Raw genomic sequence first — 25140 nt, forward strand, 5'->3', positions numbered from 1 at the left:
GTCTGATTTTGTGACTGGGGTCCCTCTGGGTTCGATTTTGTGGCCGGGGTCTCTCAGGGTCCGATTTTGTAGGTGGGGCCCCTCAGGGTCTTATTTTGCGGCTGGGGCCCCTCAGGGTCTGGTTTTGTGGGTGGGGCCCCTCAGGGTCTGATTTTGTGGGTGAGGCACCTCAGGGTCCGATTTTGTGACCGGGACACCTCAGGGTCTGATTTTGTGGTTGGGGCCCCTGAGGGTCGTATTTTGTGACTGGGGCCCCTCTAGGTTCGATTTTGTGGCCGGGGTCTCTCAGGGTCCGATTTTGTGGTTGGGGCCCCTCAGGGTCTGATTTTGTGGCCGGGCCCACTCAGGGTCCGATTTTGTGGGTGGGGTCCCTTAGGGTCTGATTTTGTGGGTGGAGCCCCCTGGTCCATTTTGGTGGGCGGGGCCACTCTGGGTCCGATTTAGTGGGCGGTGCCCCTCATGGTCCGATTTGGTGGGCGGGGCCCCTCATGGTCCGATTTGGTGGGCGGGGCCCCCCTGGGTCCGATTTGGTGGGTGGGGCCCCTCTGGGTCCGATTTGGTGGACGGGGCCCTTCAGGGTCCAATTTGGTGGGCGGGGCACCTCTGGGTCCGATTTGGTGGGCGGGACCCTTCAGGGTCCGATTTGGTGGGCGGGGTCAATCTGGGTCCAATTTGGTGGGCGGGGCCCTTCAGGGTCCGATTTGGTGGGCGGGGTCAATCTGGGTCCGATTTGGTGGGCGGGGCTCCTCAGGTTCCGATTTTGTGGGTGGGACCCCTCAGGGTCCGATTTTTTGAGTGGGGCCCCTCAAGGTCCGATATTGTGGCGGATCCCCTCAGGGTCCGATTTTGTGGCCGGGGCCCCTCAGGGTCCGATTTTGTGGCCGGGGCCCCTCAGGGTCCGATTTTGAGGGTGGGGCCCCTCAGGGTCTAATTTGGTGGGTGGGGCCCTTCAGGGTCCGATTTTGTGGGTGGGGCCCCTCAGGGTCCGATTTTGTGGCTGGGGCCCCTCAGGGTCCGATTTTGTGGCTGGGGCCCCTCAGGGTCTGATTTTGTGGCTGGGGTCTCTCAGGGTCTGATTTTGTGGGTGGGGCCCCTCAGGGTCCGATTTTGTGACCGGGGCCCCTCAGGGTCTGATTTTGTGGTTGGGGCCCAGCAGGATCCGATTTTGTGGCCGGGGTCTCTCAGGGTCCGATTTTGTGGCTGGGGCCCCTCAGGGTCTGGATTTGTGGGTGGGGCCCATCAGCGTCTGATTTTGTGGGTGGGGCCCCTCAGGGTCCAATTTTGTGGCCGGGGCCACTTAGGGTCTGATTTTGTGACTGAGGCTCCTCTGGGTTCGATTTTGTGGCCGGGGTCTCTCAGGGTCCGATTTTGTGGGTGGGGCCCCTCAGCGACCGATTTTGAGGGTGGGGCCCCTCAGGGTCTAATTTGGTGGGCAGGGCCCCTCAGGGTCCGATTTTGTGGGTGGGGTCCCTCATGGTCTGATTTTGTGGGTGGGCCCCTCAGGTTCTGATTTTGTGGTTGGGGCCCCTCAGGTTCTGATTTTGTGGCTGGGGTCCCTCAGGGTCTGATTTTGTGGGTGGGGCCCCTCAGGGTCCGATTTTGTGACTGGGGACCCTCTGGGTCTGATTTTGTGGTTGGGGCCCCTCAGGGTCCGATTTTGTGGCCGGGGTCTCTCAGGGTCCGATTTTGTGGCCGGGTCCCCTCAGGGTCTGTATTTGTGGGTGGGGCCCCTCAGGGTCCGATTTTGTGGGTGGGGCCCCTCAGAGTCCGATTTTGTGGTTGGGGCCCCTCAGGATCTGATTTTGTGGCTGGGGCCCCTCACGGTCTCATTTGGTGGGCGGGGCCCCTCAGGGTCTGATTTTGTGGGTGGGGCACCTCAGGGTCCGATTTCGTGACCTGGGCCCCTTAGGGTCTGATTTTGTGACTGGGGTCCCTCTGGGTTCGATTTTGTGGCCGGGGTCTCTCAGGGTCCGATTTTGTAGGTGGGGCCCCTCAGGGTCTTATTTTGCGGCTGGGGCCCCTCAGGGTCTGGTTTTATGGGTGGGGCCCCTCAGGGTCTGATTTTGTGGGTGAGGCACCTCAGGGTCCGATTTTGTGACCGGGACACCTCAGGGTCTGATTTTGTGGTTGGGGCCCCTGAGGGTCGTATTTTGTGACGGGGGCCCCTCTAGGTTCGATTTTGTGGCCGGGGTCTCTCAGGGTCCGATTTTGTGGTTGGGGCCCCTCAGGGTCTGATTTTGTGGGTGGGGCACCTCAGGGTCCGATTTCGTGACCTGGGCCCCTTAGGGTCTGATTTTGTGACTGGGGTCCCTCTGGGTTCGATTTTGTGGCCGGGGTCTCTCAGGGTCCGATTTTGTAGGTGGGGCCCCTCAGGGTCTTATTTTGCGGCTGGGGCCCCTCAGGGTCTGGTTTTATGGGTGGGGCCCCTCAGGGTCTGATTTTGTGGGTGAGATTTTGTGACCGGGACACCTCAGGGTCTGATTTTGTGGTTGGGGCCCCTGAGGGTCGTATTTTGTGACTGGGGCCCCTCTAGGTTCGATTTTGTGGCCGGGGTCTCTCAGGGTCCGATTTTGTGGTTGGGGCCCCTCAGGGTCTGATTTTGTGGCCGGGCCCACTCAGGGTCCGATTTTGTGGGTGGGGTCCCTTAGGGTCTGATTTTGTGGGTGGAGCCCCCTGGTCCATTTTGGTGGGCAGGGCCACTCTGGGTCCGATTTAGTGGGCGGTGCCCCTCATGGTCCGATTTGGTGGGCGGGGCCCCTCATGGTCCGATTTGGTGGGCGGGGCCCCCCTGGGTCCGATTTGGTGGGCGGGGCCCCTCTGGGTCCGATTTGGTGGACGGGGCCCTTCAGGGTCCGATTTGGTCGGCGGGGTCAATCTGGGTCCAATTTGGTGGGCGGGGCCCTTCAGGGTCCGATTTGGTGGGCGGGGTCAATCTGGTCCGATTTGGTGGGCGGGGCTCCTCAGGTTCCGATTTTGTGGGTGGGGCCCCTCAGGGTCCGATTTTTTGAGTGGGGCCCCTCAAGGTCCGATATTGTGGCGGATCCCCTCAGGGTCCGATTTTGTGGGTGGGGCCCCTCAGGGTCCGATTTTGTTGCCGGGGCCCCTCAGGGTCCGATTTTGTGGCCGGGGCCCCTCAGGGTCCGATTTTGTGGGTGGGGCCCCTCAGGGTCCAATTTTGTGGCCGGGGCTCCTCAGGGTCCGATTTTGTGGTTGGGGCCCCTTAGGGTCTGATTTTGTGGGCGGAGCCCCTCTGGGTCCAATTTGGTGGGTGGGACCACTCGGTCCGATTTGGTGGGCGGGACCACTCTGGGTCCAATTTGGTGGGCAGGGCCTCTCAGGGTCCGATTTGGTGGGCGGGGCCACTCTGGGTCCGATTTGGTGGGTGGGACCACTCTGGGTCCGATTTGGTGGGCGGGACCACTCTGGGTCCAATTTGGTGGGCAGGGCCTCTCAGGGTCCGATTTGGTGGGCGGGGCCACTCTGGGTCCGATTTAGTGGGCGGGACCCCACAGGGTCCGAATTGGTGGGCAGGGCCCCTCAGGGTCTGATTTCGTGGGTGGGGCCCCTCAGGATCCGATTCGGTGGCCTGGGCTCTTCAGGGCTTGAAATGGTGGACAGGATCCCTCAGGGTCAGATTTTGTGGCCGGAACCTCTCGGTCCCATTTTGTGGGTGGGGCCCCTTAGGGTCCGATTTTGTGGGTGGATCCCCTCTGGGTCCAATTTGGTGGGCGGGGCACCTCTGGGTCCGATTTGGTGGGCAGGGCCCCTCAGGGTCTGATTTCGTGGGTGGGGCCCCTCAGGATCCGATTCGGTGGCCTGGGCTCCTCAGGGCTTGAAATGGTGGACAGGATCCCTCAGGGTCAGATTTTGTGGCCGGGGCCTCTCGGTCCAATTTTGTGGGTGGGGCCCCTTAGGGTCCGATTTTGTGGGAAGAGCCCCTCTGGGTCCAATTTGGTGGGCGGGGCACCTCTGGGTCAGATTTGGTGGGCGGGGCCCCTCAGGGTCCGGTTTGGTGGGCGGGGCATCTCTGGGTCCGATTTGGTGGGTGGGGCCACTCTGGGTAAGATTTGGAGGCTGGGGTCGCTCAGCCTCCGATTTGGAAGCCGGGGTCGATGAGCTTCCAATTTGGAGGCCGAGGTCAAAGAGCCTCCGATTTGGAGGCCGGGGTCGATGAGCTTCCGATTTGGAGGCTGGGGTCGATGAGCCTCCGACTAGGAGGCTGGGGTCTCTCATCCTGGAGTCCCGGGTCGCTCAGCCTCCGATTTGGAGGCCCTGTTGGCTCAGCCTCCGATTTGGAGGCCGGGGTGGCTCAGCCTCCGATTTGGAGGCTGGGGTGGCTCAGCCTCCGATTTGGATGCCGGGGTCGATCAGCCTCCGATTTGGAGGAAGGTTTGGCTCAGCCTCCGATTTGGAGGCCGGGGTGGCCCAGCCTCCGATTTGGACCTCCGATTTGGAGGCCGGGGTGGCTCAGCCTCCGATTTGGAGGCCGGGGTGGCTCAGCCTCCGATTTGGAGGTCGGGGTCGATCAGACTCCGATTTGGAGGCCGGGGTCGATCAGCCTCCGATTTGGAGGCCGGGGTCGATCAGCCTCCGATTTGGAGGCCGGGGTCGATCAGCCTCCGATTTGGAGGCCGGGGTAGATCAGCCTCCGATTTGGAGGCCGGGGTCGATCAGCCTCCGATTTGGAGGCCGGGGTCGATCAGCCTTCGATCTGGAGGCCGGGGTCAATCAGCCTCCGATTTGGAGGCCGGAGTGGCTCAGCCTCCGATTTGGAGGCCGGGGTGGCTCAGCCTCCGATTTGGAGGCCGGGGTGGCTCAGCCTCCGATTTGGAGGCCGGGGTGGCTCAGCCTCCGATTTGGAGGCCGGGGTGGCTCAGCCTCCGATTTGGAGGCCGGGGTGGCTCAGCCTCCGATTTGGATGCCGGGGTCGATCAGCCTCCGATTTGGAGGAAGGTTTGGCTCAGCCTCCGATTTGGAGGCCGGGGTGGCTCAGACTCCGATTTGGAGGCTGGGGTCGATCAGACTCCGATTTGGAGGCCGGCGTCGATCAGCCTCCGATTTGGAAGCCGGGGTCGATCAGCCTCCGATTTGGAGGCTGGGGTCGATCAGCCTCCAATTTGGAGGCCGGGGTCGATCAGCCTCCGATTTGGAGGCCGGGGTGGCTCAGCCTCCGATTTGGAGGCCGGGGTGGCTCAGCCTCCGATTTGGAGGCCGGGGTGGCTCAGCCTCCGATTTGGAGGCCGGGGTGGCTCAGCCTCCGATTTGGAGGCCGGGGTGGCTCAGCCTCCGATTTGGATGCCGGGGTCGATCAGCCTCCGATTTGGAGGAAGGTTTGGCTCAGCCTCCGATTTGGAGGCCGGGGTGGCTCAGACTCCGATTTGGAGGCTGGGGTCGATCAGACTCCGATTTGGAGGCCGGCGTCGATCAGCCTCCGATTTGGAAGCCGGGGTCGATCAGCCTCCGATTTGGAGGCCGGGGTCGATCAGCCTCCAATTTGGAGGCCGGGGTCGATCAGCCTCCGATTTGGAGGCCGGGGTCGATCAGCCTCCGATTTGGAGGCCGGGGTCGATCAGCCTCCGATTTGGAGGCCGGGGTCGATCAGCCTCCGATTTGGAGGCCGGGGTCGATCAGCCTCCGATTTGGAGGCCGGGGTCGATCAGCCTCCGATTTGGAGGAAGGTTTGGCTCAGCCTCCGATTTGGAGGCCGGGGTGGCCCAGCCTCCGATTTGGACCTCCGATTTGGAGGCCGGGGTGGCTCAGCCTCCGATTTGGAGGCCGGGGTGGCTCAGCCTCCGATTTGGAGGTCGGGGTCGATCAGACTCCGATTTGGAGGCCGGGGTCGATCAGACTCCGATTTGGAGGCCGGGGTCGATCAGCCTCCGATTTGGAGGCCGGGGTCGATCAGCCTCCGATTTGGAGGCCGGGGTAGATCAGCCTCCGATTTGGAGGCCGGGGTCGATCAGCCTTCGATCTGGAGGCCGGGGTCGATCAGCCTCCGATTTGGAGGCCGGGGTGGCTCAGCCTCCGATTTGGAGGCCGGGGTGGCTCAGCCTCCGATTTGGAGGCCGGGGTGGCTCAGCCTCCGATTTGGAGGCCGGGGTGGCTCAGCCTCCGATTTGGATGCCGGGGTCGATCAGCCTCCGATTTGGAGGAAGGTTTGGCTCAGCCTCCGATTTGGAGGCTGGGGTGGCTCAGACTCCGATTTGGAGGCTGGGGTCGATCAGACTCTGATTTGGAGGCCGGGGTCGATCAGCCTCCGATTTGGAGGCCGGGGTCGATCAGCCTCCAATTTGGAGGCCGGGGTCGATCAGCCTCCGATTTGGAGGCCGGGGTCGATCAGCCTCCGATTTGGAGGCCGGGGTCGATCAGCCTCCGATTTGGAGGCCGGGGTCGATCAGCCTCCGATTTGGAGGCCGGGGTCGATCAGCCTCCGATTTGGAGGCCGGGGTCGATCAGCCTCCGATTTGGAGGCCGGGGTGGCTCAGTCTCCGATTTGGAAGCCGGGGTGGCTCAGTCTCCGATTTGGAGGCCGGGGTGGCCCGGGGTCGATCAGCCTCCGATTTGGAGGCTGGGGTTGCTCAGCCTTCGATTTGGAGGCCGGGGTCGATCAGCCTCCGATTTGGAGGTCGGGGTGGCTCAGCCTCAGATTTGCAGCCTGGGGTCACTCAGCTTTCGATTTGGCGTGTCGGCCCTTTAAGACTCATTTCGGTGCGCCGGATCTTTAACAATCACTTTGGCGCGTCGGCCCTTTAAGAGCTAGTTTGGCTCACTGGGCTTCTTCTAAATCAACTTTGGCGGACATTCTCTCTCAGGGGCATGTGTCATGTGATGAAGCTAGATTTGCATTTGTGCTGTGGGTTTCGCTTTAAGAGCTGATATTATGTGGCAGAAGCTCTGTCCTTGGGGCGTCATGTGACGTTCGTAGGCGTTGGCATAGTAACTGGGTGTGCCTGCGCATATCAATGAGCTTAACTGCCATTTCAATCGCCTCAGGGCACGTCTTGCCATTTCCCATTGAAAAGCATTGGAGACAGTGCATTCCAATGACGGGAAAAAAATATTTCAAACGCAAATTGCGCAAAAACTACAAATCCGATCGACACGAAAAATACTTAGCACACCTCTCATGGACGCTGACTTCGAAACGACACCTCAACGGCGTCTGTGCGTGTAGCGGTTCGGGCTGTATTAATTTGCGGAAATCAACAGAAGAAGAAGAAGAAGAAGAAGAAGAAGAAGTTAGCAGCGATCGAATTACAATATAGTGTTTTTTTCAAACCACTATAATAATCAGAAGAAGAAGCAGAAGAAGAATAAGTTGGCAGCGTTCGGATTACAAGATAGTGCTCTCTTCAAAGCACTATAAAAAGAAGAATAAGTTAGCAGCGTTCGGATTACAATATAGTGGTTATTTCAAACCACTACAATTATAGCGTACAATTAAAATCTTCGTTTACATTGTCCCGTAGTCTCTCAGATGCTTAATCAGTATGGATGTGACCGTAACACTATATGTGTACCAAAGGTACTGTATAGCAAGATACAAGCTGGATCGAGTATAGTGTAAAAATTGGTATCTCCGATTCAACGTCTATATAGAAGGCGGAAACCACACACGCTCACTCATTATGGATGATACCTTAATAAAAAATTTTGAACAAAGGTACTGTATCAGCACATACCAGGTGTATCCAGTCTAGGAGTAATTGCAAATTTCCGTCTACACTTCCGGAGTCAGACACTGACACTCACCGGCTCAGTATGTATTACACCAGAATTTAAAAAGTAGAAAAAGGGAAAGGTATTCGAGGCGTACACCAGTATACAGTGTTGAGGTTCTTTTAAATCTTCGTATATATATCAATCTGAGTAAGCCAGTCCAGACTCTCCGCTACTGCAAACTACATGGCTAAAAGTACAGACGGAAAGTCGAGAGTTTGCAGAAATGTGGAAATTACTCATCGCGGGAAAACATGACGGTAGATGTTGCAGAGGCGATGCAGACCCTCATTTACTGTGTCTGTGGAGACAGTAAAAACGGTTCTTTGTGAAGAAAGCATTGCTTTATCGCAGTAGCATGGATTACATCACCGTTACTCTTCTCCATCAAATTGTGATCACAGGGAGAGATGTAGGCATGGTCCTCAGTGCCTATTATGATGTGTCTGGGCATTTTGGAGGGCAAAAGACAGAAGCCACAGGGCGTAGGCGATTCTATTGGATTGGCATGAGAGGAGACATTGAAAAATGGTGGCAGCAATGTCACACATCTGTGACTATCACAAATGTGAAAGGTGATCATAAAGCACCACTGCATCCGCTTGTAAGCTGATGTCCATTACAAATGGTAGCCATTGATCATCTGAAGGTAGAGGCCACCTGGACAGGCCACAGCTACATCTTAACCATCATCGATCAATACACCAAATTTCTATTGGCCGTCCCTGTGAAGGAAGTAACTGCTCAGACTACACAGCGGTGGAGCAGGGAGAGGTAAGTATTGCAACATGCAGGTGCTGTGGCCATGACCGAACGGGGGGGCACACACGTGGGCGACGGTACTGGCACAGGGCCCCTCATAGTACGCTGTTGTGTCTGACGGCGAGTGGGCCCCCCCACGGTCAGAGACACTGTGTTGTACTATGAGGGGTCCTGTGTCAGTGCAGTTGGCCATCAGTGGGCCCATCCACCTGTTCAGAGCAATGGCACTTGCCCGGGTGCGCCAGGTGTTGACCCCAGCCCTTGGGGGGGTGTTGGTCAGCCCAGTTAGGGAGGTTTGAAAAATGGCATATGTTTATGTGTAGGCTGGACATTCAGCAGCTGTAAATGGCGGAATTGGGCAAGTCAGAGGAAGAAGAGAACAAAAGCGAGGCAGTTTTCTGGCAACCTATGTGTCATCAGGGGAAGGTGGTACTAAATCCTTTGAAACCCATGCATGGTTCATTTTAATGAAGGTGAGATCATCAACATTTTGGGTCGACAGACGGGTCCTTTTTTCTGTGAGGATTGATCCAGCAGCACTGAAGACTCTTTCAGATAACACACTAGCAGCAGGGCAAGCGAGCTCCTGTAAGGCATATTGTGCCAATTCAGGCCAGGTGTCCAGTTTAGAGGCCCAATAGTCAAAGGGGAATGACCTGTGAGGGAGAACATCGATATGGGAGAATAAGTAGTTTGTCACCATAGTTGACAACTGCTGTCTCCTGTCACTTTTAATCAATGCAGTAATTAGGAGTCGTGTAAGCGGTACTTGAGAAATCAGTCCACAACATGGTCATGAAACCCTTGTCTCCAACGCCACTTCAGCTGTGTGCACCACGAACACCTCTTCCATTGTGCCCACTACGACTCGTGGGAGAAACAGCACCACTGCTGTGTGCTGGGAAAGCCTCAAACAAACGGTTTACCAGAGTTGCTTGTTTGCTAGCCAATATTATCTCGAGGTTCTCCTGTGGCATGATGTTGTGTAATGTGCCTTTGTAGCATGGATCAAGGATGCTGGCCAGCCAGTAGTTGTCATCCTTCATCATTTTGGCAATGCGGGGGTCCCTTTTTATGATCCGCAAGGCATAATCGCACATGTGGGCCAAGGTTCCAGGAGTGAATAATGCACTGCCACAGCTGGGTGGAGGGGCACTTTCTGGCAAATCCACATCCCTACAGTCACGCACAAACCCTGTACCTGACCTTGGAACACCAACATTTTCTCTTGCCCCCTGAGAAGCATCCTCCTGCCCAAAATAATCATCCCCCTCATCCTCCTCCTCTTCTTCCTCCACCTCTTCCAGGACAGTTCCCTGACCAGACAATGGCTGACTGACAGCAAAGCTTCCCTCCTCCTCCTCCTCCTGTTCCTCCTCCGCTGCAGACGCCTGTTCCTTAATGTGCGTCAAACTTTGCATGAGCAGACGCATAAGTGGGATGCTCATGCTAATGATGGTGTCATCTGCGCTTACCAGCCAGGGGCATTCCTCAAAACACTGAAGGACTTTGCAGAGGTCTTTCAGCGTTGACCACTGCACACCCGACAATTCCATGTGTTCCCTCAAACTGCCTGGCCGTGTATCGTCCCACAAATGCTTTACAGCCTGCTTCTGTTCACACAGCCTCTCAACCATGTGCAGGGTGGAGTTCCACCTTGTTGAATTGTCTATAATTAGGCGGTGCTTGGGGAGGTGGAGCAATCACTGCAGCTTCTGCAAATGACTGGAGTGTACAGCCGAGCGACGGATGAGCGAGCACAGTCTTTGCACCTTATGGAGCAGGGATGTTAACTCCGGATAATTATTAAGGAAGCACTGCACCACCAGGTTCAAAGTGTGAGCCAGGCAAGGTATGTGTGTGAGTTTTGCAAGGCCTATGGCTGCCACAAAATTATGGCCGTTATCACTGACTACCTTGCCTGCCTCAAGATGTAGACTGCCCAGCCATGACTCAGTTTGTCGCTGCAAGTAGTCGGCCAGTACCTCCGCGGTGTGTCTGTTGTTGCCCAAAGACATCATCTTTAACACCGCCTGCTGACGCTTACCACTAGCTGATCGATAGTGGGACACCTCGTGTGCAACACTGCCAGCTACGGATGGAGTCCTTGTGCGACTGCGCTCTGTGGATGAACTTTCGCTTATGGAGGAGGAGGGTCGAAAGCCTACATCCCACTGTTTCCTATACCGTGGGCTAGTCAGCACTGTTCCACTTCCGCTGTCCCCACCACATTAACCCAGTGCGCATTGATGGACATGTAACGGCCCTGGCCATGCCTACTGGATCATGTATCTGTTGTGAGGTGCACCTTTCCACTCACTGATTGCTTGAGTGCGTGGTCAATGCGGTCTTTCACATGCAGGTGGAGGGCTGGGATGGCTTTTCGAGAAAATAAGTGCCGACTGGGTAGGTCATAGCGTGGACTGCGTAGGCCATGAGCTCGCAGAAAGCTTCGCTTTCAACCAACCGGTAGGGCATCATGTCTAATGAGATTAGTTTGGCAATATGGGCGTTCAAACACAGTGTATGCGGATGAGAGGATGAATAATTTCTCGTCCTACTCAGAGTGTCTGGTAGGGTGAGCTGGAATGGAGAGCTGCATATGGGGGAACTAGCGGTGGACCGGATGGAGTGAGAGGGGGTTGATGACGGTATTGGTGGTGATGGCCTAGATTCAGTGTTGTGTTGCAAAACCATTGTGATTCCCTGAGTGCTTTGGCCTTGCTACAACACCTCAACATTTAGTGCTGGTGGTGTGCTTAACGGTGGCGGTGGTCTTACAGTGGGGGAAGCGATGGAGCATTGCTGGCTACGTTCAGTCGGAGCAGGTGCACGTGTGCTACCTGAGGTTTTGTAGTCCGTCCACACTTGCAAGTGCATGTTGTTTAAATGTCTAAGCATGCAACTGTTATTCAAATTTCTGAGTTGTTTACCTCGGCTAAAGGTCCTTCCGCACTTCTTACAGGTTACCTTTGCCTCATCAGTAGGATTTTGGACAAAGAAATGCCACACTGCACTCTTCCTACTATGGTATACATTTTCTGGCCTTGCACTCTGTGCTAACTTGACCGTCTGGCCAAGCTGTCATGCAACTCTTTTTTTGTTCTACGTTTTTGCTCAGCTACGGGCCTGCCAGATAACCGCTGCTGCGATGTCAATGCCTGCTACGGATCCTTCTCCTTATCTGAACTATTGCCAATGCCACCCTCCTCCCCCAATGGATGCCAATCCGGGTCAAGAACTGGGTCATCCATCACCTCCTCTTCAAAGTCATCTGCACCTTCCTCTTTACCTTCCTTTGTGTCAGCGTCTAAGGTGGTATAGTATGCGGGAAGGGGCACCTGAGTTTCATCAGTGTCAGATTCTGGCTCAGTAGACTGTGAGGGCAATGTAGTAGTCTGGGTCAATGTACCAGCAGAATCATCTAGCAGTGGCTGTGCATCAGTGCACTCCATGTCAGATGCATCTTGGACTGTGGAATTCTGGATTTGACTGGCTAACCCAAGCATAGTATGTGAAAAGAGCTCCATAGTGTAATCTGAAGTGTCAGCTGCTGCATCCTTCACTTTTGGTGGGGGTGAAGGACACAAGGAAAGGTGTTTTCCCTGACCAGAACCCTGCACTGACGACTCTGTGCTTGTGTGTTGCCCCTGAGGCTCAGTCGCCACAGAGGTACTGCACCTTCTTCTAAGGTGTGGTGCCCCACCATCCAGGTAAGTTGGAGGCTCCTGACCACGCTCCAACACTCGCACCCCACACAATAGAGTAGTTCAGCATATCCACATTGCGGCTCTTTGCTTAGAGAGAAGCAGAGCACCTTTGGTGGTTCCCTGCTTGGAACACTAGACATGCTGGGAGGTGGGTGGAGTTCAGAATATATATATGAGCAGGATGGTTTAGGATGAGTGGTCAGTCTGACAGGAGGTCAGTGAGGAAGGAAGCCACTTGAGAGGAGTGGGGATCCCTGGAAGAAGGGATGGAGGAAGGAGTGCTGCAGCTGCCTCAGTGATCTGAGCCAGCTGGCACAGGAAAGGAAAGGAAAGAAGGAGAAGGACGTTGACCTGAAGCCTGAGCTTCCATAGAAGGGAAAGGACAAGTACGGAACGTAGGAGTAAAAGGGAACACAGAGGACGTGGGTTCTAAACGCAAGGCCGGGGCCCGGTCCCCGAGGTTGTATGAACACTAATGGTTCTGCAGCAGACACCGGTGGAGTAGTGGGCTGTAAATGCACTACTCCCATCTAAGTAAGACTTGAGGGCACAACAGCAATACAGATAGAGAGCCGGGACTTAGGAGTAGAGAGTCCCCAAAGCAGGCTACAGCTGTCTGCCGTGCAAGTAGAGTTCTTGGGAACATCGGTCAGGAGGAACTCAAGTGTAACACGGTACTGGAGATCTTCACACTTAAAGGCGCTATAGAGGAGACATTCAGGAAAGGCACATAAGTTGGCGGAGTGTGGAAGGGAGCTTTCCATCTTGCCTGGAGGTTGACTGAGTCCCTGACCCGGAGGACACGGTACAGAAGCGGGCACTACAGACTGTGAGTAAAGCTTTGGAACTACATGCCCTGGTGTCCTCCATTCCTTCCTGCGTCCGTCCGCCTGACACTGCTACATCCCCTACGCCAGACACTACATCACCTAAGTGTCTCCACATCTACACTGACCTGGGACAGCAGCCCTGCCTGTGGAGGGCTATACCATCATTGCTGCACCACACCATCTGTTCCGGAGGATCTGCATGCAGCATCGGCTTAACACCTCCCTTGCCGAACACCACAGGTGGCATCACAAACTATTTAACTCGCATCTTCCTATTACATTACTTGGGCGCCCATGGCCACGGTCCAGGTCACCGCCGCTGTGACACATCCCACTGACACCGGCCCGGTACCGAGTACCCCACAGCCCTGGGAGGGCGACCCACTTGCAGGTTTGGAACGTTCAGAAGAGGAGGCAATAGAGCTGGTGGCTGTTTCGGCAATGTACGCCAAAACCTGTTCCTGAAGCTCCGGCTTTAAAAGCGGTTTTCCTACTCCAAGAAAAGGGAACCTTACAGGCCTTCTTGGGGCAGACGATGACACAGGCTCAACACCTCCTGCCTTAGCTGCTATTGTGCATTTGCCACAACCAGCCGATGCACCACCACCATCAGTACCAGCCGCGTCCCCCTGCCCATGTCTGTGGCCTGTTCCACCATACTTCCTCATGTTTGGGAAAATGTAACCAAAATACCAGCAGAGAGATGGTACTGTATGAGGAGCATCCAGCTGTGTAAGGTGTATTAAAAAAATTACATCTACGTATGTATTTTGTTAGTCACAGACGCATTCCCAGTATGTATTTGACCGTAATACAACAAGCAGATATACAGTACTGTATCAGAAGTGTACAGCTCTATACGTTTTTTGTGTAACAATCTGCGTATATGTGTTTACGGAGTGTCACACACACGCTGCCTCTGTATAGATGTGACTGTAATGCGAACAGCAGATATACAATACCGTTTGAGAATCGGACAGCTCAATACAGTGTAGGTCTTGAAAAATCTCCTTTGTTTGTTTTTCCAGAAAAACACACAGATAGCTTGTATTTGTCAGTGATACCAGACAGTACACGGTAGTGTGTGAGGAGCATACACCGCTAGACAGTGTCTGTATGGAAAATTGTCAATCTCAGGCTATGTTTATACGGAATGACACACGCTGTCCCTGTAAAGTTTGGACCGTAATGAAACAGCAGATATACTAAACTGTTTGAAAAGCTGACAGCTCTATACGTTGTAGTTCTGGAAAAAAGGAAAATCTCCTCGGTTTGTTTTTCCAGAAAAACATACAGATAGCTTGTATTTATCCGTGGTACCAGCCGGTACACGGTAGTGTGTGACGAGCGTACACCGTTAGAGGGTGTCTGTATGGAAAATTGTCACTCTCTGGCTATGTTTATACGGAGTGACACACGCTGTCTCTGTATAATTTGGACCGCAATGAAACAGCAGATATACTAAACTGTTTGAAAAGCGGACAGCACTCTAAGATGTCGGTCTGGAAAAATGGAAAAACTCCTCGGCTTTTTTTCCAGAGTAACACACAGATAACTTGTATTTGTCCCTGATACCAGCCGGTACACGGTAGTGTGTGACGAGCGTACACCGCTAGACGGTGTCTGTATGGAAAATTGGCACTCTCAGGCTATGTTTATACAGAGTGACACACGCTGTCTCTGTATAGTTTGGACCGTAATGAAACGGTAGTAGTAACACACAGATAGCTTGTATTTGTCCCTGATACCAGCCGGTACACGGTAGTGTGTGACGAGCGTACACCGCTAGACGGTGTCTGTAATGAAAATTGTCACTCTCGGGCTATGTTTATAGAGAGTGACACACGCTGTCTCTGTATAGTTTGGACCGTGATCAAACAGCAGATATACGAAACTGTTTGAAAAGCGGACAGCACTCTAAGGTGTCGGTCTGGAAAAACGGAAAAACTCCTTGGCTTTTTTTTCCAGAGTAACACACAGATAGCTTGTATTTGTCCCTGATACCAGCCAGTACACGGTGTGTGACGAGCGTACACCGCTAGACGGTGTCTGTGTGGAAAATTGTCACTCTCGGGCTATGTTTATACGGAGTGACACATGCTGTCTCTGAATAGTTTGGACCGTAATGAAACGGTAGTAGTAATACACAGATAGCTTGTATTTGTCCCTGATACCAGCCGGTACACAGTAGTGTGTGACGAGCGTACACCGCCAGACGGTGTCTGCAATGAAAATTGTCACTCTCAGGCTATGTTTATACAGAGTGACACACGCTGTCTCTGTATAGTTTGGACCGTGATCACACAGCATATATACTAAACTGTTTGTGAAATGGTGTGTGAAAAAATGAACGTTCGGTAACTGAGCAGAGCAAAATAATAAAAGTTGGAGTGCTTTGAAAAAAGCAGTTTGAACAGCAGTGTGCACACACCAATGCAGCTATCAGGTAGCCTGAAAAGGCAGCCTAATAACCACCAGCGCTGCTGCACACAACTAAAATCCTCCACTTTCACTGCACACTAACTGTACAGTGAAAAGCGCTAGCAGCAGAAGCAGTTTTTTTCTTCCCTGCCTAACGCTCTCCCTACAGAATCATCATCATCAGCAGCTCTCCCTATTCTTAGATCGGCAGAAGTAAGTTGGCGGTCAGCGGTCACGCCCTTTTATAGCCCCTGTGACGCCACACAAAGCCAGCCAATCAATTGAATGCCCTTCTCTAAGATGGTGGTGACTGCTGCCCATGTCATCGCATTGCCCACAGTGTGCGTCCTCCATCATTGGCTGAAAAAGGGCGCTGGAAGCATCATTTGAAACGCGACTTTGGCGGTCTAATCAGCGACCTCATGGCCGACCTCAAACTATGGTCGGATTTCGTTTCATGAAACCCGACTTTAGCGAAAGTCGGCGGTTTTTGAAATTGACCAACCCATTTCGCTCAACTCTAGAGAATACCCATTTAAGGATATTTTACGGAATGAAACATCGATGATTTTACTGACCTGGTTTCATTTTGTAATAAAAAGTGTTTTCTGGCTGATTCATCAAATCCACAAACTCCTTCAAAGCAGAGTAAAAAGGTTGCACTTTTTCAACAGGTACATTAAAGACCGAGTCCCTGGTTGCATTGTTGAAATTAATTCGTAGAAGTTCATCATTAGGATCCAATCTGTAATGCAGCAGAAATGTTATTGTCTAAAATATATTTAACAAGATTTTTAAATTTGAAAACAAACTCCATTTTCATATACGCCTTTAATGAATTTTGAATTGATACAAGGGTCCTTTCTTTAGGGTACTTATCTCTTTGGTAGAATAAAGATTGACTCGTGTCACATAAACAACACTGCAATTTGAATGGATATCGTGCAATGCAATGCATAAAGATGGTGTCCGGTCTAAAATGATACTCTGTGTGACTGCAGACTTTTGAACCGTACAATGCCTTTTACTTCCCCTGTGATACCATTGCATGGAGAACTAATACTTACTGTTGATTTTTTTCCTTAAGATTAGAGTTGATTATTGGGAGGTCCAAAAAACGGAACACTTTGTGACCACATTTTTGTCAAGGTACCCTCCAAGCAAGTAAGCTTGTCCACCAAAGGAGAGCTCCTCTATTAGAATTATTTATTACATAATTGCACTTATTGCTTATGTCCCATAATCCCAGTTCCCTGGTTTCTCTTCAGAAAATGCTACCATCTATTATTTGTCATCATAAAGGGGGTTCATCTGCTTGAGAACTGCCTCTAAAAGTCACTGCAAAAAGGGTTTTGGAATTAATATGTACTATGAGTCCTAGAATTGTGTACCTGATACACTGTCAGACACAGACAGAAGAGGGGCCACAAGGAAGAATATATGGGCCCTTTGCAGTCAAATAACTCATCAGTATTAAAATTGGGATGAAACTGAATGGGAGGAGACACAGATTAGATATTAGAAAAAACTTTTTGACAGTTAGAGTGATCAATGAGTGGAACAGGCTGCCACGAGAAGTGGTGAGTTCTCCTTCAATGGAAGTCTTCAAACAGAGGCTGGACAGACATCTGACTGGGATGATTTAGCGAATCCTGCTTTGAGCAGGGGGTTGGACCAGATGGCCCAGGAGGTCCCTTCCAACTCTACGATTCTATGATTCTATGATTCTATGATACACCTGCTTTGCAGCTAGATTTGGCCCTCTTACCTCTTTGGCCCCTGTGCAGCCGCACAGATTACACCAATGCTATGTCTGCCCCTGAACTAATTGAGGGATCACTGTGATCTAAGTGGATAAAGCTAGTAGCAGATGAGAAAAAAGGGCAGGGTCATGCATCATTTTTGCCATCCTCCTTTCCCTATTGGCTTACAACCAGACAAGGTAGACAAAATACTACTTGAAGAAGGACATATACAGTACGCAGCTTCATGGAAGTCTCAATCATAGAGAATTAGTGGACAAAAAAACACTTTCTTGTAATTGGGAGGTAAAACCAATATCCAATTCCCTCTATGAACTATCAGTATATGGTTATCTAGTTATTGAAGTGTCACCAACCGAAAATGAAAACTTCATGGAAAATCAATTAGATACTATTCTAAGGTTATTTCCTTCAGAAAGTAGGATATCGATGGAAAGGATGAAAAATTCTAAATTAATTTTCTTTGGGTTGACTTAATGATTTGATGAAGACTTGGTCATCTCAATGTTGGTTTAACCCAATAAGTTAATGATCCATTTGTAAGGGGTCGCAAAAACTGTTAATGCCCTGTACACGTCCCGGTTTGGAACATCTTACTCTGTATATAGTGTTTTGTACTTATGTGCTGTGATTTTATGCTGTAGCTTAGCGTAAGTGTAATTCCCCAATGTAGACATTAGATGGGGCACATTAGTATACATAGTTAACTTAGTAGGAGTCTGCTGTGGGTAAGCCAGGAACATTTCCTGATTATAGTCAGAAGGGTCAAGGAGCCCAGACAGTCCTGTAGGGTTTTAGAGCCCAGGACAGCACTTTAACCCTGCAATGTTCACAAGTTAGGAGCCCAGTTTGTCCAGGGCTTGATATTGACCGAAACGGACAGGGGAACTCCTAAAGTTGGTGAAGCTGTACAAAAGTGATGCTGCAGTACCAAGTGGGTCAGTATGTCCCGGGGACACCCTGGGAAAGTGGGAAGACACAGGGAAAGCGAAGGATGCATACTGTGTGGAACCTTATGATATGGCTGTAACTGAAATGGACATACTGCGTACTGATGCAAGTAAATTCTTTATTGTTGAGTTGGAACTGGACTCTGTCTATTTTTCAATAACAATGCCAGCAGGAGAACTTCAGCAGACCAGATGGGACTCTGATGGCGCAGAAGGTGTAACAAAGGTATGCCACAAAGGAGACATCTGATGCATGTGGTGGGAGACCAGGTCGCGCTTGAGCAATCTATGTCAGCCGCGACTACGGCCCTGGCTCCTCTCGCATAGTTATCAAATTATGACTGGTATATAACTTGGTTACCCAAAACCAAGCAATCAAGATACTTTAAATATTCCAACTTAGATTATTAATGAACATGAGCTTTCTCCAAACCACAACAAAACCACTTCCTACTTGATTGGATAGTGAAAGGGCCTACATGCTGCATCGATTGATTCAGTGACTTTTACTATAATCAAACATGACTTTTTATTTAGTCACAGTCCTTCCTAAATGCGCCAAATGTTTTTTAGGAATACTGGCATGAAAGTAATTGAGTAGTGTAGCACTGATTAAATCAGAGCATTGAAGTTCCTCCAAGCTTACACAATTGTATAACAGCCAGTATATCCCAAGGCAGGTCACGCTCCTGTCCCAAATTTAAAGTGCCCAGTGTCATATATGCCTTTAATTAGCAATAATTAACGATCTTTAGTCTTCAGAGAAAAGTAGACCAGTTGTGGTTACTGACTAGGGTCTTAGGTTTCTACTTCATAATTTCAATTAACATGTTCATTACTTCGGTTTAGAGAATGTTGCTTGATATACTATATGTCCACAAATTTGCCCTAGATACTTTCTGAACAATTTGTTTAAGTGTTGATACATAGCATATTATTTTATGGGTTTTCCAGTTTCTGCTAGCTTTGAAAGGAAAAATATTCTTCAGAATTTTCTATACATGGTTCATATTTGTTTAGACCAAACTTTGAAATAAAGCAGCAAAATTAGAACTATGGTTTTCAAGCTCCTACCAGCACTATGTGTCAGAATTTCTTGGCCCTCCTCTTATGTTCCGTTTTACAGTTTACTTGTATATGATGTTGGAGTATCCATTTAAACCTGTTCTGCATCTAATATCCAGAACCAAAGTAACCTCATTTGGCATCAAAGGAAAAATTTTCCCTAGTGTCCCAATTTTCTAGCCTTTAGTGGACCAAACTCTGATATCCAAAGTTTCAGAACCCAATTTCAGGTGTCCAGTAGTTTATAGTTCCTTCCAATCTCTGCTGTTCAACTAAATAATGAAGGAGCATGCACTTATTAAGGGGTTGTCCGTTCCAAATCAATAAGTCTGCAGTCACTCTGTGTGACTCCAGACTTAGGAATTCTCCAGTGCATGCACTGTGCTCTGTAGGGATTCACCGGCTTCTAACCTGTGACCAGAGGGTATGTATGCGTTATACACACTCCTGTCCAGTGGTCAAAGCCTTGCTTCCATACACTTGTATGGAGCGAAGCCATTCCCTCTAGTTAGCAACATCCACTGGCCGGCCGTGTTGCTAGATGAAGCACGGCCTCGCTCATGTGTATGGATCAAGGCCACATCCACTAAACGGATCATGGACGAGAGTATGTAACTCATACATACCCTGCGCTCCCCACCCAGAAACCAGCAAATCTTTACAACGCACAGTGCGTATGCTGGTAAGGGATTCATGAATCTGCATTCACACAGAGTGATTGCAGACTTATCGATTTGGAGCAGATAACCCCTTTAGTGAAGCAGAAGCATCTTACAACTGCCATGAGCATCCAACAGAAAATTTAATCAATTGAGGGGTTGGCATATATTTCTGGTGTAATTTACGCCACTAAAGTGGCATAAAATTTAAAACAATTTTTCGGATGACCCCCGCGATGCCCACCCTAACTCCATCCACTTGGACAGAACTAGCCAGGACTGGAGTAAAAATATTTCTATGTGTGCTAAAACTTTAATAATTGGGGTTTTAGGCAACGTTCCCATGATGAGCTTTTGGTTTGTTTTTGACAGTGCATTTTTTTTGCTGAGTGAAAAACTCAGCTTCTTACAGTTCCACAAAAGTGGATGAGGTTTGTAGCAATCTCAAGCCCACCATGCTGCTTTTTACTTAGTGTAGACTGACCTGCGGTGTTTCTAATCTGCAGGAAGTCAAATTCTTCTACAGGTACGCTGAGTTTTCTGTGCAAATTTTCCCCATAGACTTGCATTAGATGCAGATAATTCACAAGTAAAAAAATGCACATGCGTTTTCAGCGCGTTTCTGCAGCAGAAACACATAACAAACGCATGTAATCTGCACTTAAGTATATCAATACATTTTTTTCAAAGCCAAATAATAGGAAGCTTCAAAATCATAGCAGCTTTTTTAAAACATGACTAACCAAAAAAGAGGTCAAAAACCCAACGTCAAAAACGTGATAAAAAATGGAAAAACGCAAGTAATTTAATTTAAATAATAGGTGCAGAAATTAAGACTCATCAACAGCTCATGGTGGGAATGTAGCCATAGTGTCAGATTTTCTCACAGGAGATCCCAGTTAGCGAATTAAGGTCATATGAATGCATGTCTAATAATAAAGAATTGTTCACATTGGAGAGCCCTCTTAACAGCAGCTACTTTTCATATCCTAAGTATCTAGTTTCACATTCAACCTGCTGATATTTTCTCTGGAAACCTAATACATTATTTTCAAACTATAGTCTCATCTCGTTAAGCTTTCCACAACTTCATCCCCTTGGTGTACTGTGCACTCATAATAACAGCTCTACCGTTGCTGTAGTGCCCCCTTCTGGTAGCGCAAAATGTAGTGATGACATATTTATGGACTCCTTCCCTTAAAGATGACTTGTCACTAGGTCAAAAAGATCAGAAAGTGTTGCACATAGGATTCTGTGTGGTCATGCTTTTAGGCTGTTCTGCCTTATTTCTCCGTGAGCCACACCCCTTTGGAAACTACCACAAAATTAGCACTAAATAAAAAGGATAAGAGCAGAAATCTAGTATCACTATACTTGAAAAGAAAAAAATATCTGTTATCCAAATCCTTTTGTATTACTTTATTCCACAAGGGGGCAGCCTTTTCCTTTCTAATTATCTCCTTACAGCTCTAATTGCACACCTTCCCCAAAATAACTACATTTAGAAGATCTTACTCTATAATCCGTTGTTTGGACTGGAGGGAGAAATCACAATAATCAACCCCAATGTCTGTGAAGTCGATCTGTGTGGCTGTGAGGATGTCGAATGCTTCTGGGTTCTGCTTTCTCAGTTTGTTGCACACGTGGAACCCGTCTACCACTTCACTCTCACCTCCAGTTTCAGCTTGTTTTAAACAGTGAAGAAATTGTACCTGATGGATGAAAATCACACAGTGAAGAACAGTGCTATACAAACATGCAAATGCAATACATTATGTAGGGGGCTGCTTCAAAATTTTATCTTCAAAGTGGTTTTCCATCTCATTTCTGAAACTTGATATTGTCCACTGTGTAAATCTGTCACTTTTTTTAAACCTCACTTAAAGCGGTTACCCAGCACTCTTTAATTCTTAACATGGACCTAAGGCCTGTTTCACACTTCCGTTTTTGTGTCCGCCAAACGGATCCGTTTCCGTTTTTTTGACGGAAACTGATGCAAACGGATCCGTTTTTAAAAAAACGGATCCGTTTTTTTGACGGATCCGCGGTAACCACTAATGGAAGTCTATGGGACAAAAAAAACGGATCCTGCAAAAAAATGGCGGATCCGTTTTTTTACGGAAACCAACGGATTTTGACGGATTTGAAAAAGCGGAAGTGTGAAACAGACCTAAGCACCAACAGGCAGGCAGTTGTCAACTAGCTTTTAACTGAGCCTGGTACAAATCTTTGCCAACACAGAGCAATCACAGACTGCTCCTGCCGGCGATTCAGTGGCTTCCACTGATGTCGCGCTGCCAGAAGAGCAGTTTATCTTCCTCTCTGTTTTGTTGACAGGGCATGACTGTTGATGTCAGTTGATTGACAGCCTACTGTCTGCTGCCTAATTGCAGGGGAGCCGGCTGTCAATCACCATGACATCAGAAGCCACATCTGTCATAAAAGCAGCCTGGAAGAAGATGAGCTGCTCTATTGACATGGAGCACCTGAACTACCTGCAGGATTCATTCCGGCTCTTACGCTGGACTCCGTGAGACCCAGCAGCATACAGCGTGAGACCCAGCTGTGGCTGTTAATCCAGTCTTTGGAGCTTTATTCTCTGAGTGCAGCTCCATACACTGGGTGAACAAGATGAGGATTGTCAAGGGACCTCCATTTGGATTAGGGCGGACAGCTGTTAATTTTTTTTTTAATAAATGGGTGAAAGAGGGAAATTGTCAGGGAGTGATTTTACAAATAAAGGACTTTTGTATATGTGTTTATTTCTTTTGACTACTGGGTTACTAATGGGGGTGTCTGATAGACACCTTTCCATTACTCACCCTTGGGCTTGATGTCAGTGCCAGGAGGTGACATTAATCCCACAATCCCATTACCCCAATTGCAAATGCACCAGCCCAATTGATATGTAAAATGAGTCTTAAAATGGTGTACCTGATCCACTGGCGGACACAGACAGAATAGGGGCCACATGCAAGAATTATATATGGGCCCCTTGCAGTTGTACAGGCCAAGTCACAGGTGTTGCCGGCCAATCACAACCATGCCAATAATTGACATGGTTGTGATGGCTCCTGAACTGCCCATGGCTGAAAAGCTTGTTGATTGACTGCGCTGCAGCCTTTCAAGCAGCTTTATTAAGCATGCAAACTCCAAACAGTAACGACTTCTGGGAGTTCAACACCAGATACCTACCGATCCGAACCCCAAACTTTACAGTTCGGGTTAGCTCATCCCTAATCACTAGTTATTTTTATCCACGTCCCTTGAATCCACTTTAGCACAATGTTCTCTCTGGCCTCCTGGAGCAGAAGCAGGGAAGGGGATTAGAGCGATGACCATAAGAAAGAGACAGAGCAAGTGAGAAGTACTGAAACAGCAAGCAGAGGAGTGAAGCGGAGAAAGCAGGGTAGCTGTGTAGGGAGGAAAAATGGATGGAAGAAAACAAGCAGGAAGCAATAACAAGAGACCTGGTGGTGCAGAAGAATAAGAGATGAAGAAGGTCGAGTCTGGAATCATTAGTAGTGTTGAGCATTCCGATACTGCAAATATCGGGTATCGGCCAATATTCGCTGTATCGGAATTCCGATACCGAGTACCGATATTTTTACGATATCGGATACCGGAATCGGAAGTTCCCATAATGCAATGAGCCAGTGTTGTGGCTGTGATTGGCTGCTGAAATGATGTCATCATGATGCGCGGTCTGTGCACATCATGATGCGCGGTCTGTGCGGGCCTGCCGGGGGTCCGTGCGGGCTGCCGGGGGTCTGTACGGGCTGCCGGGGGTCTGTGTGGGCCTGCCGGGGGTCCGTGCGGGCTGCCGGGGGTCTGTGCGGGCCTGCCGGGGGTCTGTGCGGGCTGCCGGGGGTCTTTGCCGGCCTGCTGGGGGTCTGTACAGGCCTGCGGGGGTCTGTGCGGGCTGTGCGGGCCTGCCAGGGGTCTGTATGGGCCTGCAGGAGGTCTGTGCGGGCCTGCCGGGGGTCTGTGCGGGCTGCTGGGAGTCTGTACAGGCCTGCCAGGGGTCTGTGCGGGCTGCCGGGGGTCTGTGCGGGCCTCCCGGCGGTTGTGTGTGTGTGCGGGCATCGTCCGATGGGCTATGCCTGCTACAATGACAGTGATTGACACATTAACCAATGATGGGACAGTAGTAGTCCCATCATCCGGCTAATGTGCTGAATGTAAAAAAAAAACATACATACTACATACTACATACATACATACTACATATATACAACATTTTTAAAACATACATACATACATACATACTACATACATACTACATTCATACAACATGCATACATACATACTACATACATACTACATACATACTACATTCATACAACATACATACATACATACTACATATATACTACATTCATACAACATACATACATACTACATACATACTTAATATATACTACATTCATACAACATACATACATACTACATACATACTTAATATATACTACATTCATACAACATACATACATACTACATACATACTACATATATACTACATTCATACAACATACATACATACTACATACATACTTCATACAGTATATACTACATTCATACAACATACATACATACCTACATACTACATACTGCATACATACTACATATATACTACATTCATACAACATACATACTACATACATACTACATATATACTACATTCATACAACATACATACATACATACTACATTCATACAACATACACACATACTACATACATACTACATACAATACATTCATACAATACATACATATAGACATACAGTACATATAACATAGAGTACATACTCACCATCACTTGTCACTTTGATCCCCGAAGCCAGTGTCATCTCACTGTAAAATATATTAAAATATCAAACAAGCAATATACTCCCTAATCCGCAGAAATCCACGAGTGTCCCACGACGATCTCCTGTAGTGCATCACTGAGAGGTTACTATAGTTCACTGGTCTCACTTTATGGCAAAAGCTGCGTGGGAACTTTCTCACACAGCAATGCCAAAAGTGAGACTAGGGACTCTTTTTTTACAGTGGCAGAGGAATACAGTGCGGAAGGATATCTACCTCCCGTCATTGTATTCCTGGGGCCCCTAGAGAACGGTGGCATCAGCTGATGCTGCTGTTCTCCACGGGAGATCATCGTGGGACACTCGTGGATTTCTGCGGATCAGGGAGTATATCGGTTGTTTGTTATTTAAATTTTTTAAAGATGACACTGGCTTCGGGGATCAAAGTGACA

The 25140-nt window shown here is 49.7% G+C and overlaps 1 protein-coding gene across 2 annotated transcripts in view; it reads right to left on the reverse strand.

Annotated features, from left to right (window-relative positions):
- The window catches only part of BBOX1 (gamma-butyrobetaine hydroxylase 1), a 426402-nt gene that overhangs the window by 89792 nt on the left and 311470 nt on the right, over window positions 1-25140 (reverse strand). For both annotated transcript variants that reach the window (XM_073573872.1, XM_073573871.1), the window contains exons 6-7: window positions 21395-21591; window positions 16021-16187 (exon numbers count right to left, since the gene is read on the reverse strand). In XM_073573872.1, the coding sequence (XP_073429973.1) occupies window positions 16021-16187; window positions 21395-21591 (364 nt within the window). The remainder of the gene's footprint in view (window positions 1-16020; window positions 16188-21394; window positions 21592-25140) is intronic.

This window comes from Dendrobates tinctorius, unplaced genomic scaffold (genome assembly GCF_039654945.1).
Source record: "Dendrobates tinctorius isolate UK_male_01 unplaced genomic scaffold, ASM3965494v1 ptg000037l, whole genome shotgun sequence".
In the NCBI taxonomy this organism is placed as follows: Eukaryota; Metazoa; Chordata; class Amphibia; order Anura; family Dendrobatidae; genus Dendrobates; species Dendrobates tinctorius.